Source organism: Microtus oregoni, unplaced genomic scaffold (genome assembly GCF_018167655.1).
Source record: "Microtus oregoni isolate MIOR12 unplaced genomic scaffold, Mior012 000003F_ref0000135, whole genome shotgun sequence".
NCBI lineage: Eukaryota > Metazoa > Chordata > Mammalia > Rodentia > Cricetidae > Microtus > Microtus oregoni.
Window position 1 is genome coordinate 2701590 of NW_024543062.1, and position 14872 is coordinate 2716461.

General features: G+C 50.0%; 1 protein-coding gene across 1 annotated transcript in view; it reads right to left on the reverse strand.

The window, feature by feature from the left end:
• Window positions 1–9555: 9555 nt before the first annotated feature.
• LOC121446514 (kinesin-like protein KIF19) overlaps window positions 9556–14872 on the reverse strand; it is a 54607-nt gene continuing 49290 nt past the window's right edge. The window contains exons 16-20 of the mRNA XM_041649181.1: window positions 14762–14870; window positions 14315–14647; window positions 13197–13347; window positions 11905–12012; window positions 9556–9656 (exon numbers count right to left, since the gene is read on the reverse strand). Coding sequence (XP_041505115.1) covers window positions 9556–9656; window positions 11905–12012; window positions 13197–13347; window positions 14315–14647; window positions 14762–14870 — 802 coding nt within the window. The remainder of the gene's footprint in view (window positions 9657–11904; window positions 12013–13196; window positions 13348–14314; window positions 14648–14761; window positions 14871–14872) is intronic.

Here is a 14872-nt window from a genome sequence, read left to right on the forward strand (position 1 = left end):
TTGGGCAAAGCAGGATGACAACCGCGTCTGAGTTTATGGGGCTAAAGAGAGAGCATGCAGGTAAAGCTCTTAGTGAGAGCCAGGCATGGTGTCTCAGGCCTTTCACCCCAGCTACATCGGGGCGCTGAGGAAGTAGAATGGAAAGTTCCAGGCTAGCCTTACTTAATGAGATCCTCTTCTCAAAAGCCAACGTTTGGGGAGAGGGCTCAGCGGGTAGAGTACTGGCCTGGCGACTGTGAGAACCTGTGTTCGGAGCCCTACCACCCACGCTCATGAGCCAGGCTCCGCGGTGCCTGCCTGTAATGCCAGCGATGCCAAGATGGGCATTGACAGAGCGATCCCTGGAGCTTGCTAGTTGCCCAGCCCACTCTATTGGTGAAGTTTCAGACCAATGAGAACTCTGTCTCAAATAAAAGTTGGAAGGTGCCGAGGTTATCTTCTGCCCTCCACACACCGCATGGCACCACCTCCACAGAGCAAAGCAAGCATGGTGACGCACACCTGGAATCCTAGCACTGAGCAGCCTTCTCAAAGCAGGGGACTCTTTTGATGCCAGCAGATTCTCCCGGAGCCCAGGATAGAGACCTCTTTTTGTAGCAATCTGACAGGATGGCAGAGGGCAGAGCCTAGCAGGATTGATTATATTTCAGTGGTGGGTGATTCCCAGCTTACTACTAGGACTCAGATCTTACAGCTAACTACCCTGAGTTGCCCAGTGTGCGCATGACCGGCTCAGGCTCCTTTGCGGTTCTGGAGGCCACAGCAGGAATCCAGGTCCCAAGCAGGCTGGTTCTGACAGAGAGTTCTTGCAGAAAGCTTGTGGGAGGCTTTTCCGGTCCTGTGTGCTTCTGCAAGCAGGATCAGGACCACCCCATGATCTCATTTTATTGCCACTCTACTGACCCAGTGCCCAAATAAGGTCACTTCTGAGGCACTGGGAGCTAGAGAGCCAACATCTCTTTCTTTTGCGGGGGGGTGGGGTAGGGGTGGGAGGGTGGGGGGGAAATAGAACACAGTTTCAGGATGAAGCGTGACTCTGGGTAGAGTGCTTGCCCAGCCCTGGGTTCCATCCCTATTAGTGCGTAAACAATGCATGGCGGCACTCATCTGCAACTCCAGCACATTCCGGAGCTGGAGACAGGAGGATCAGGATCAGCTTTGGATACACAGTGAGCTTGAAGGTAGCAGTGTCTCCAAAACAAAGTATAAATGTCATGCAATAAGTTCGTTGTTGTTGGGTTTTTTTTGTTGTTGTTGTTTTGTTTTTGTTTTTTTGTTTTGACAGGATCACTCTACGTAGCTCTGGCTATTGTGGAACCAGGCTGGCCTAGAATACACAGAGGTCCACCTGCCTCTGCCCCTGCCTCTCGAGTGCTGGGATTGAAGGCATGCATCGCTATGCCTGAACAATATGCCTGCATTTTATTTAGGCAGGTGTTACGGCACTCGCTTATAATTCCAACGCTTGGGCAATGGAGGCAGGATTGCAAGTCTGAGGTCAGCCTGGGCTACGTAAATGTTATTTTCTATTACATATCAGCTGGAATGGCTTATGCCAGTATAAACACTGACTACTCCAAATGCAAGTGAAATGGCAGAGCAAGTGGGTGGCCTTCCATGGCAGGTGGAAGTGCAGCATTGTGTGCCCCTTTGAGAAGCTGTGTGTCAGTGCCGTACAAAACATACATCTTCCTGGGGCTGGGCAGGTGGCTCAGTGAGGAGGAGGAGTGCTGGCTGAGAATGCATTAAGGATCCAGGTTTGAACCCCAGCAACCATGTGAAAGACTGGATCTGGCCCCATGCATGCCTACACCCTCAGTGCTGAGGAGAGGGGAGGAGTAGAACCAGGAGGCCTGAGGGAGCTTGCCGGCCAACACCCTAGCTCCAGGTTCAAGGGACTCTCTCAAGGGACTAACATAGAGTGAGATAGATCAGCGTTGGGAATATTATGTTAAGGTGTGTTACTTTTGTTTATGTTGCTTTTGTTTAACTCTGTGAAGCTGTGATACTTTATCTAAAACACCTGATGGTCTAATAAAGATCCGAACGGCCAATAGCGAGTTAGGAGAAAGGACACTCAGGGCTGGCAGGCAAAGAGAATATATAGAAGGAGAAATCTGGGAAAAGGTGGGAGGAGTAGTAGCCCAAGAAGGAGGAGGACATCAGGGGCCAGCCACCCACCTACACAGCAATCCTTGGAGGAAAAGTAAGATTTAAAGAACAGTCCAGGCAGTAGCAGCACACACCTTTAATCCCAGCACTCCGGAAGCGGAGGCAGGTGAATGTCTATGAATTTGAGGCCAGTCTTGTCTACAAAGAGAGTTCCAGGACAGCCTCCAAAGCTACAGAGGGAAAAAAAGGGAAGGAGGAGGAGGAAGAGGAGGAAGAACAAGAGGAGGAGGAGGAGACAACAATGACAGAGGCCAAAGGGTAGATGGGAAAATATAAGTTAAAAAAACAAGGCCAGAAACAAGCCAAGCTAATGCAGGATGTTTATAAATAAGAATTTGGGAGCTGGGTGGCAGGCCTCCCAAAAGAGTCCAAAGAAGATAATATCATACTACCACAGATCAGGGCACTTCAGGCCTTTACTGCTGCATGCACGGGCATGGGCACACACCCTGCACACACACACCCTGCGCACACACATGCCCTGCACAACACAGCCATGCACACCCATAGCCATGCACACACACACGCCCTGCATACACATGCCCTACGGATACACACACAAGCCTTGCATACAGTCCTGCATGCACACAGCTCTGCAGGCACAGAGCCCTGCACACACACACACACACACACCCTGCACACACACAGGTGCTGTTCTAGCTTGCTTTCCATTGCTGTGATAATGAATGACCAAAAGCAATTTGGCAGGGGTGGGAGTGGAGAATGGGTATTTTAGCTTACAGGTTACATTCCATCACTCAGGGAAATCAAGGCAGGAGCTTGAAGGTAGGAACTGAAGCAGATCAATGAAGGCCTGTCTTGCTTCCCCTGGCTTGCTCAGCCTACTTTCTGATAAGACCCAGCCCCCCTGGCCCAGTGGTGAAACCACCCACCCATATCTGGCTAGGCCCTCCCATATCGATGGACAATCAAGACAAAGCCCCCGCAGACATGTCCACAGGCCAATTTGGGGGGGGGAGGGGTTGTTTTTTGTTTTGGGTTTTTGTTTTTTTGTTTTTTTTTTTTTTTTTTTTTTGGTTTTTCGAGATAGGGTTTGGAGCCTGTCCTGGAACTAGCTCTTGTAGACAAGGCTGGACTCGAACTCACAGAGTTTTCTGCCTCCCAAGTGCTGGGATTAAAGGCGTGTGCCACCACTGCCTGGCTCCACAGGGCCAATCTGATGGAGGTAATTTCTTTTTCTTTTTCTTTCTTTTTTTTTTTATTTGCTTTTTCAAGACAGGGTTTCTCTGTGGTTTTGGAGCCTGTCCTGTAAGTACCTCTTGTAGTCCAGGCTGGCCTCGAACTCACAGAGATCCGTCTGCCTCTGCCTCCCGAGTGCTGGGATTAAAGGCGTGCGCCACCACCGCCCGGCTGGAGGTAATTTCTTAACTACAGTTCCTTCTTCTCAGGTGTGTCTAAATGTGTGTCCAGTAACAAAAATTATGTCAGACATATGCACACATGCTACATGCACACACACATATACACAAATACACCTTCCTGGTGATTCCACAAACCTTCTTCTAGCTATCCATCTAAGGAAAGTCTGTAAATGAACATCTTCATGCTTTTCATCATGGATTAACAAAGCCAGTTTCCATAGTTTAGTGATGATCATGCTTGCCTAACATACAGGAGACTCAAACTTGAGACAACCCAAATTTTCTGTTCCTTTTAAATCTGTTATTGCATTTCTGTCTGCGTGGATGTGTTTGCTGTGCATACTGAGGTCAGATGACAATTTGCTGCACTGGTTTCTCAACCATGTAGGTTCTGGCATTGATCTGAAGTTCCCAGGCTGCGCAGCAAGTGCCTTTAACCCTTATACTCTTTTTATTTCTCCTCTATTTGCAAACTCACTTCCTAGAGGACAACATGCAGAAACGTTCTGACTCTGAAATGGCTACATGATGTTCAAAGAACTGGACCAACCAGCTGAAGGCACACAGTCCTGTAAGTGACAGAATTGGACCCTAATCCTATTTTTAGACTCCAAAACTTGAGCTACACAACTATCCAATGGGTTCTGGGTAGGGAATGCATATATCAGTAGAGGTCAATTGGGGCTGGCTATGCCCTGGAGTTTCCACAATACAGATTCTTCTTTGTGTGTGTGTGGTTTTTTTTTTGGGGGGGGGTGGCAGATGGAGGTTGTTTTGTTTCAGTGCTGTAGATGAATGGGTTCTGGGCAAGGACATAGCTAGTAAGTGCCTTGCCACTGAGCCACCCCAGCCCCTCACTGGGGGATTCTAGGCAGGGGCTCTACCACTGAGCCACACCCCAGCCCCTCACTGGGGGATTCTAGGCAGGGGCTCTACCACTGAGTCACACCCCGGCCCCTCACTGGGGGATTCTAGGCAGGGGCTCTACCACTGAGCCACACCCCAGCCCCTCACTGGGGGATTCTAGGCAGGGGCTCTACCACTGAGTCACACCCAGCCCCTCACTGGGGGATTCTAGGCAGGGGCTCTACCACTGAGCCACACCCAGCCCCTCACTGGAGGATTCTAGGCAGGGGCTCTACCACTGAGCCACACCCCAGCCCCTCACTGGGGGATTCTAGGCAGGGGCTCTACCACTGAGCCACACCCAGCCCCTCACTGGAGGATTCTAGGCAGGGGCTCTACCACTGAGCCACACCCCAGCCCCTCACTGGGGGATTCTAGGCAGGGGCTCTACCACTGAGCCACACCCAGCCCCTCACTGGAGGATTCTAGGCAGGGGCTCTACCACTGAGCCACACCCCAGCCCCTCACTGGGGGATTCTAGGCAGGGGCTCTACCACTGAGCCACACCCCAGCCCCTCACTGGGGGATTCTAGGCAGGGGCTCTATCACCAAGTCATGCCCCCAGTCTCATGTCATACCATTTTCCTAAACTCCATGCTCCTTTATGTAAGTGGGCCTCCCAGGCTATTCTTCCGCTCCATGGGGCCCCGAGTGTGTCTTATCTTAGACAGAGGCCATGTGCCCAACTGGTTTCATAACCAGGGTTGCAGCAGAGGAAAATACATAACTAACTGTGGATCTTGCAAGAATGATCCAGAAACTATCTCTTGGTACTGAAGAGGTCCTGACACACCCTGGGCTCTGGATTGCTATGAGGGTGCAGAGAGTAAGAAAAAGGAACAATTAACAGACGGGACCACATGAAATTAAGGTTTCTTCACAGTTAAACAGCAGGGCACACGGATACCCACAGAATGGGGGATCTGGAGCTACACCTCAGAGAGGGTACTGATATATAGAAGTTACAAAAAACCTCACAGATTTAAATACTTAATGAAATACAACAAGTGCCTATTATGAAATGGGTTAATGAAGCTGGGTAGTGGTGGTGCACGCCTTTAATTCTAGCACTTGGGAGTCAGAGGCAGGTGAATCTCTCTGTGAGTTCAAGACCAGCCTGGTCTACAAGAGCTAGTTCCAGGACAGCCAGAGCAACACAGCAAAACTCTGTCTCAAAAAAAAAAAAAAAAACAGAACAGAACAAAAACAAAAAACAAACAAAAAGAGAGGCAGCATTCAAAAGAAAAATACGAATTGTTAGTAACTATTCCCAAAATGGGTCAGCATTAACATTACTCTGAGATACCACCTCACCCTTGCCAGAATGGCTCTCATTAAGAAATCTGAACTGAGGCCAGGCAGGTGACACACACCTTTAATCCTAGCATTCAGTAGGCAAAGGCAGGCAGATCTCTGTGAGTTCAAGGCTAGCCTTGTCTATAGAGTGAGTTCCAGGACAGCCAGGGCTACACAGAGAAACCCTGTCTCAAAAAGAAGAAGAGGTGGTGGCACACGCCTTTAATCCCAGCACTTAGGAGGCAGAGGCAGGCGAATCTCTGTGAGTTCGAGGCCAGCCTGGTCTACAAGAGCTAGTTCCAGGACAGGAACCAAAAGCTACGGAGAAACCCTGTCTCGAAAATCAAAAAAAAAAAAAAAAAAGAGAGAGAAGAAGAAAAACCTGGTAACATAGATCTAGAAAGATGGCTCAGTGGTTAAGAGTACTGGCTGCTCTTACAGAAGACCCAGGCTTGCTTCCCAGAACCCACATTACAGCTTATACCCATCCTTTACTCCAAAGTTTCAGGGGATCTGAAATCTTCACCTAGCCTCTGTGGACACCAGACACTCACATGGTACACAGGCAAAACATACACGAATTATTTTGGGAACTTTTATTATATTTTTTAAATTGTTATGTGTGGGTGTTTTGCCTGCACATATGTCTGTGCACCATGTGCATGCAGTGCCCTTGGAGGCCAGAAGAGGGTGCTGGATTGCCTAGGACTGGAGTTACAGATAGTTGTGAGCCACTATGTGGTTTCTGGGAGTTGAACTCAGGACCTTTGGAAGAGAAGGCAGTGCTCTTAACCACTGAGCCATCTCTCCAGTCCCTAAAAATTAAATCTTAAAAAAAAAAAAAAAAAGAACTGACAGCAAATGCTGGAGAGGACGAGGAAAGGAGGAAAGAGGAATAATTCACTGCTTTGGGAGGTGATGAGACCATGAGGGTGGAGCCCTTGTGAATGGAGCATTTATGCCTTCATAAACCAAACTCTCATTCCCTCCTCCCACCGCAAAAGATCCTCAAGAACCTGCAACCCAGACACCATCTGCACCTTGGCCCTCACCTGTACTCTGCAGCCTCCAGAACTAAGAAAAGTTGCAGTTGTCAAGTTTTGTTCTGGGAGCTGTGGACTCAGACACGCATCTGTGCAAGAGCCACAGAAGCACAGGCCAGTCAAGGGTGAGTCTTCAGCTTCCTGGTGTAGTGGCTTGTCCTTAGGAATATTCGAGCCAGAGAGGTCCTTAGCCGTCTGCCACCTAATGTTACGGACACCAGTGTGCCTCTTAACCCATGGATTCATCTCCTTGCACACCCCCATATCAATAGCTCGCTCTTCAATGAACAGCCCATTGGCCAAACAGATGTCATGTTTCTCCTCCTATCCAGGGGGCTCTGCACGCCGCTTCCTCCCTGCCTTCTGTCCTTCCTCCACTGGTCCTCTTTCTCCTCTGCTAACTACTGTTATTTCTCATTACCACTCTCATTATTTGGAGATGCTTGGGGACAGACCCAGAGCCTCAGGCAGGCACTCTACCACTGAACCAACATCCCCACACCTTTCTTCTTTTATTATTTGTTTATTGACTTTTTGAGACAGGGTTTCTCCGTGTAGCCTGGCTGTCCTGGAACTCACTCTATAGACCAGGCTGGCCTCAAACTCACAGGGATCCGCCCGACTCTGCCTCTCAAGTGCTGGGATTAAAGGTGTGCGCCCCCACCGCCTGGCATCAGCATGTAGGGGGGGGCAGTCAGAGGACACCCTCCAGTGTCAGTCCTCGCCTTCACTTTGTTCCCATCCTATGCCAGCCAACTGGCCCACACATGTCCAGAAATCCTGTCTCCATCTTTTAGTCCCCCGCTTGGAGCACTGAGATCACAGACATGCATTATCTCATGTTACCAGCCTTTACACACGCTCTGAGGGTCTGAACTCAGGTCCTCACAATTGCCCGGCAAGTGCTTTACCCACTGAGCCATCTTTCCACCCACCTTTCTTTTTGAGCTTCAGTCATGACTGATGAGCTCCAGCCTCCAATGGGCTAGCGACGTATTTTATAATAAACATTATGAAAAATCTTCACAATCAAAAGTTTGCCTATGCAGGTGGATCTCAGGTTTGAGACTAGTCTGGTCTACAGAGTGAGTTCCAGGACAGCTAGGGCTACACAGAAAACATTATCTTAAAAAAAAAAATACATACACACACACACACACACACACACACACACACACACAAGAAAGAGTTTGCCTGTTACTGTAGTCTCACAAGCCACCTTACACTGCATCTAAAGGTTCTTAGTGTGGGACTTGGAACCCACGGACCTGAGCCTGAGGGGCTTGGGATCCCAGCTGGTACACCCCAGTTACCTCACCATAGTTGAGGTGGGATCAACAGGGTTCACAGAGGTCCCAGCAAAGCCCCCAAATACAGAATCTCCCCCCTCCCCCGGAAGTTTAAAAAGTCCTAATGGGCAATGACTTCAAGGAAGCCCCAAGCCATCTTTCCTGGAGCAGGTGTCACAGTAGGGAGGGACAACCCCAGAATCCAGCTCTGGCATCTGTTCAGTATTTCTGGGCCAGGTACATGCATGTCTAAAACCTGCTTCCTAATCAGTGAAGCTGCCGCCCAACTCCACCTCCCAACACGAATGACGTAAAGTCACAGTCCACCTAGCCCTTGTCCCCTCTGTCTTGGTCCTGAAAGTTCCCAGCACAGGACAGAAAGCACAGTCTCCTCGTCTGCTGTCTGTTGCTGTCATACACATCTTACCAAAAGCAGCTTGGGGAGGAGAGGGTTCATTTCAGCTTACAGCTGCCAGTCCATCATTGAGGGAAGCCGGGGCAGGAACTCAAGCAGAAGCAGAGGCAGAGGCAGGAACCACAGAGGAAAGCTACTTACTGCTTTGCTCTCCTGGCTTGTCAGCTTGATCACCCCAATCCTGCCACTCCCTAGCCCTCTACCATTCCCCCTTACCTACATCTCAAAAATCAAACACAAAAACCAGACAAGGCAATGAAAATGTCTTGTCAAACATGGAACTAAGTTTTGTTTCTTCTCCCCCCCCCCCAGTTTTTTGTTTTGTTTTGTTTTGTTTTTAAGACAGAAGGCCTTGGGAGTGTGGCAATTGGTAGAGCACTTGCCTAGCACACACAGGGTCCTGGCTTCATCTCCAGCACTACATAAACCGGGGGTAGAGGCCCATGGCTACAGTCTCAAAAGTTGAGAGGAAGGCAGGAGGATCAAGATTCAGGGTCATCCTCAGCTACTTTGTAAGTTCAAGGCCAGCCTGAGCTACATAAGACCCTGTCTCAAATAATTACATAATTTATCAACAGGCCAAACTCCTTAGGTCTTCCCCATGCAGGTCCCCAAGCACAGTGCACATATCTCACTAGCCCTGGCTGTTTCCTCTTGCCTCCCTCCCATCAACTCCCTTGTCAGCACAGCTGAATCGTGGGAAGCTTGTACAAGCTTGAGGGTAGAACCCGATAGTAGGAGAAAAGCCATCCTGTCTTCCCTGGTACTGGCACCACCAGAACCACCTGCACAGTGCTCAGAGGCCAGTGGTGATGGGGACACATTCTCCCATCCCACAGCGACCCCTGCAGCCTGAGTGTGAGCCATGGACTGTCAGTCCAGGGATATGGAGCAGTCCCAGGGGCATCCTCAGCGGTCAGAATGACCCAAGAAAGGCCCAAAGTCAGCATGGGGTCTTGGACAGGTCCTTTGCCATGGGAGGTGGTCCCTGTGCCCTGCACCATTCTCCATCTCTGGTCCAGCGTTGGTGTCCCCTGGATGTCTGCTGCCATCTACTTGGGATGCCGTGGCCTCTTGGCACTGCCACCCTGGGGCTTGGGGGGATTGTTGGGAGTCAGTGGGCTGTGACGCCGACCTCTGCTGTCTGTAGACCCTGCAATGGATGGGAGACTAGTTTGTAGCCAGACCAATGAAAGAGAATCTAACACTCGCCAGACACTGTGTCTTTAGCCCCATTATGACCACATGCAGCTCACAGGCCTGGACTCCCCTATACACACACAGACCCCAACACACACACACACACACACACACACACACACACCACACACATATATACATACATACATACACACACCACACACACATATATACATACACACACACACAGACCCCAACACACACACACCACACACACACACATATACATACACACACATATATACATGCACACACATATATACACACACACACCACACACACACATATATACATACATACACACACACATTTGGGACAGGCAGCTGACTTCATCAATACCAGAGTCCATTTTCAGCTATCACGTGTGACCTCCAAGGCTTTTCCTCCTCACCCTTCAGGCTGAAGTAGCCCGCCTGCTCCCTGGTCACTCTGGACTCTGTTTGAGAACATACCCAGCAGCTCTGGCCAAACGCAACAAGGTTGGGGGCCTGTGTGGACCTTTCCCTGTCCCTCACACTCAGAGATACAGTATTAGGCAGGCTGTCATTCAGCACCTGGGAGAGCCCTTCTTCCAGAGCCCTTTACTCTTTAGTGCAAACAGCAGCGTGAGGGAGGGTTAGATGCAGCAGCAGAAAGTGAGGTCAGACAGCAGGAAGGACCTCCCACTTGGCCCCCACCCCTAAAATCCTGGTAGTCCAACAGCCCAAGGATGTTTGACTTCATTCAATGGCTTGGTTATCAGCTGGTTCGAGTGTTGACAAGATGGTACGAAGGGTACCAGAGGATGCTTGCCACCCCAGGAGGGGATTGGGGTAGCTTGGGCTTCTCCATCTGAGATGAAGATGACATGAACATGAACACTGATGTGGCCATCCTCGCAGCTGGGGTTCAGCAATGCACAGGACGAGTTCGAGTCATAGGGACGAGGCTGTGACCATCAGGACTGATGTCTAGACTGGCCACTGTCCTGCAGAGTGGATGGGATCTTAGTCAAGCAATCCACAATAGCCTCGGCTTTAGAGAAAGAAGCCAGAGTGAGCAGTGGTGCAGGGGTTTCACCCTAACATTCATGAGGGAGGAGGATTGTGACTTCCAGGCAGCCTGGACTACATTGTGACTATATATATGGCTGGGGAAGCTGCTATCCTAGATCATAAATTGAGATTGAAGTTATAGAGTGAAATAATAATACACGTGTGTGTGTGTGTGTGTGTGTGTGTGATGTGTCTACATGACAAGAAACATCTTCGTTGAGACGAGAGTGTGCTCCCAGATGCTGTTCCTTGGGCCCCATGCAGGCTACTGACCTTCAGGGATCTCCTCATCTCTGTCTTCTCAGATCGAGGATTACAAACACACCACCTCAAGGGCTTTTGTTGTATGGATTTCAGTGATCAATCTCTGGTCCTCACACTTGCACAGCAAGCATGCAGAGTTAACTATGCCCTCAGCCCCAGTGAGAATCCTTTAAAAAAAAACCTGGAGGATCCATATGCAGTGGGTAGGGAATGGACTCATCTGGGTGCCCAGACACTTAATCCTTGACTCCAGTCCTCTGGGGCCACCTCCCCAGGACAAAGCCCTGAGACACACACACCCCCAATTCTCCTCATCCTGACCCTTGCCCCGCTCATTTCCACCCATTGACTCCACTGAGCAGGGTGCCTGTTCTATAAGTATCCCATTCCCAACTAGGTCGTCCCCTGCAACACTGAAGGCCACCACCCTCCTCCTCCCAGCTGCATCCGGCCCTCTCCTGCCCACCTCGACCCTTGACCCTCAGCTTCCAGCCATTCACTCTAGACTAGACATCTCATTCAAAGTTAAGGGAAATGCTTGAGAGAGGAGTGAAGGGCTCCATCAGGGATGCCAGGAAACTTTGCCTGGGATGAGGTCAGCTTGGAAAGCCACCTGGTCCCCACTCTCTCCTCCCAGTCAGCAGAAAAGGCTGGGCCAGGGAGACAGAGGGCTCAACTTCCAGTCCAGGCTGTCCACTCACTGCCCAGGTCACCCCCAACCCTCTGTCTTCTGAGAGCATTGCTGTCCTCCAAACAGGTCACAAGCAGCAGAGGAGCGGAGCACGGAGGGCTGTATAGCATGGAGGCTGCTGCTCTATCAGTTCTCCCGCCGATGGGACATGAATATCCAAGATGCCAGAGGGGTAGAGATGGGGGCACAGGTTTGGAGGTACAGTCACTGACCTCGGATGTCACGCGGCAGGAGGGGAGGCCGGCTTGTGGCTGCGTTGTTCTGCCACATGGCGCTGGGGAAGGTGAAGCTGACCTCTGGCACGTGAAGCGTGTTTTCATCTGAAGGAGACGGCAGCAATGGGAAATGTTATCTGGAGGGACGCCCTACCAAGACTAGAGGCCAGACTAAGGAGTGGGAAAGAGGTGAGTCTCTTCCTCAGGACCTCAGCTCCACGGGGGGTGGGGTGGGGGCTAAGAGAGAATGAAAGATGGGGAGAAAAAGGAAGAAAAAAAAGTTTCTTTGTCTTATTTGAGTCAGGCTCTCACATAGCCCAGGCTAGCCTAAAATTCACTGTGCAGCCAAGGATGACCTTGAGTTTCCAAATCTCCTGCCTCCACTTCCTAAGTGCTGGGATACAGCCATGCACTATCAACACCCGTCCATGGTCTTGGGAATGTAACCTGAGGCTCCATGCTTGCTAGACAAATACTCAACCAGTTCAAATCCATCCCAACTGCTTATATCTACACAGAAGTAAACTCTGCATCCAGACCTGAACAGATGGACCTAACTTTCCAGGTCACTGGCACATGCACCCAACGGTCAATTTCATCAAACTGAGAAAAACAAAAGCCAAAACTCACACCAAAAAGCACGGCCGGCAGGGGACAGATAGCCCACACTGCTCCCTGTCTTTGTCTGGTATGACTTGAGAAACAGAAAACCTTATTTTTCTTCCTTTGACTTCCATATGTTGTGGGATATTAGTTTAACGATGCAAAGATGTGTTGCAGTTTTTATGTTGCATTTATTTAACTCTGTAAAGCTGTGTTACTTTGTCTAAAACACCTGATCGTACCAACGGCTAGGCAGAAGAGAGAAATAGGCGGGGCTGTGGGAATAAAAATGAGGAGAAACCTGGGCTGGGGGTGAAGGGAGAAGAGCAAGGAATGAGAAAAGGAGGACGCCAGGGGCCAGCACCCAGCCACACAGCCAGCTACGGAATAAGAAAGAAAGAAAGAAAGAAAGAAAGAAAGAAAGAAAGGAAGGTATATAGAATAAAGGAAAGTAAAAAGCCTAGAGGCAAAATGTAGTTAAAAAGAAACAGGATAATTTAAGTTGTTGTTTTTTTGTTTTTTTTTTAAAAACTGGCTAGAAAACAAGCCAAGTTAACGCTGGGCATTCATAAGTAAGAATAAATCTCTGTATTTATTTAGGAGCTGGTTGGTGGACCGCCAAAGAGTAAAAACAAAATAAAACTAAGCAAAAACAAACAAACAAACAAAACCCACTACACTCATACCTGCGTGAAAACTGAGACTGGGTTTCATCTTGGAGGCCACAGGGACAGCAGGAAAAAAGCTCTTCCCTGGTGGCTTTGGTGGCTGGAGGTGTGCTGGGGATAGCTGGCTCTCAGATGGATGTTCCGTCGAGGGCTGATGTTTCTCTGTCGTCTGCAGTTTGGTAAAGGTACATACATGGAAGGGAGGTACAAGGAAGCGCAGAGGATGATGAGGTCATTTTCACGAAACACCTACTGTGTGCCAGAGTAGCAGAACCAGCCCCAAGCAAATGAGCAAAGGATGGATGAGTCTGACTCCTCCCTTCTCCTTACGGGGTGAGTGACACATGCATGGGTCCTAACACGTTGCCCAGGCTGGCCTCAAGCTCCCAATTCTCTAGCCACAGTCTCCTAAATGCTGGTGTTAGAAGCCTGCATCACAATGTCCAGTCTTCATATCACTCTCTTGTCAGGGAATACCCTGCCTGTATGTAGGATGTAGGTTGGTCAGACCCTCTGTCACTAGTCAATACCAAACACTGGGAGCACAGAATCGGATAGTGGTGGACCCGAGGAATTGATTCTCACATGCCACTCAGCGGACTTGTTCTGAAGCCAACCGATGACCCTTTCCTTAAATTAAACTACAAGTACTGACTGATGCCATAGGTCCGTGGTCAGCACCTGCCTAGAATCCCCCAGTGAGGGGCTGAGTGTGATTCAGAAGTAAAGTTCTTGCTTAATGTGTGCAAGGTCCTGGGTTCTATCCTTAGTACCATGAAAGAAAGGAAGGAAGGGAGGGAGGGAGGGAGGGAGGGAGGGAGAGAGAGAAAGAAAGAAAGAAAGAAAGAAAGAAAGAAAGAAAGAAATTTAATCCTGGGATTGGCACATGAAAGCTCTCAGGTCACGGAGCTGCATTTCTCGGGCTTTAACTGCACAAAATGTTAAGTGGACACCATTGGTTTGGGTCATGCCGTGGGCTCAGGCCCTGTGAACAGCTGGTGTCAGGCGGCATACTTTTCTGCTACCTCAAGTGCAGGGATCCCATACATGTGTGACAGTGTGAGTGTCCGTCTGCTCTCTCTGCCCTCTTCTTCTGCCTCAGTTTTACCCCAGCAACCAGACAGACATCTACATACTTGTTGCAGGCTCCAGGTGAATGAGGGTGACCTTTTCCTCCCTGCCTTCCTCTCCAAAGAGCGGTCCCTGCTGGGGCTGGCATGGGGCCACCTCCAGTCTGCAGGGCTGGGGTCCCTGGAGTCTAAGCAGCTGCCCTCTTTGTCATACACTTTGCAGCGACGGCTGGCTGCTATGAGGGCGATGCTCTTGGTGCCCAGGGCCATCTCCTTGAGGGCCTGGACACTCAGAGGGGGGCTGTTCATCTCTCCTGCTGGCTGTGGCAGTCTCAGCTCCAAACCAGCTGCGGGCGGCAGTCTAGATACCAGGCTCTTTACACCGAGAGTATTCGGCTTCTGAGGAAGAAAAGCACAGGTCACCTACAGTCACTATAGTAACAGCATGGGACCCCTCCCCATGCAGTCTAGCTGGGAAGGGGCCTCCCTCTAGCTAGCGCCCTGCATACCCACCTCAAGCATGGGAGGTGTCAGCAGGATGCGGAGGGCTGGTGGAGGGAGAAGAGAGTCTTGCTTCCCAAGCCTCCACAGTGGAGTGCTTTTTGAGGACCTGTTCCCATCACT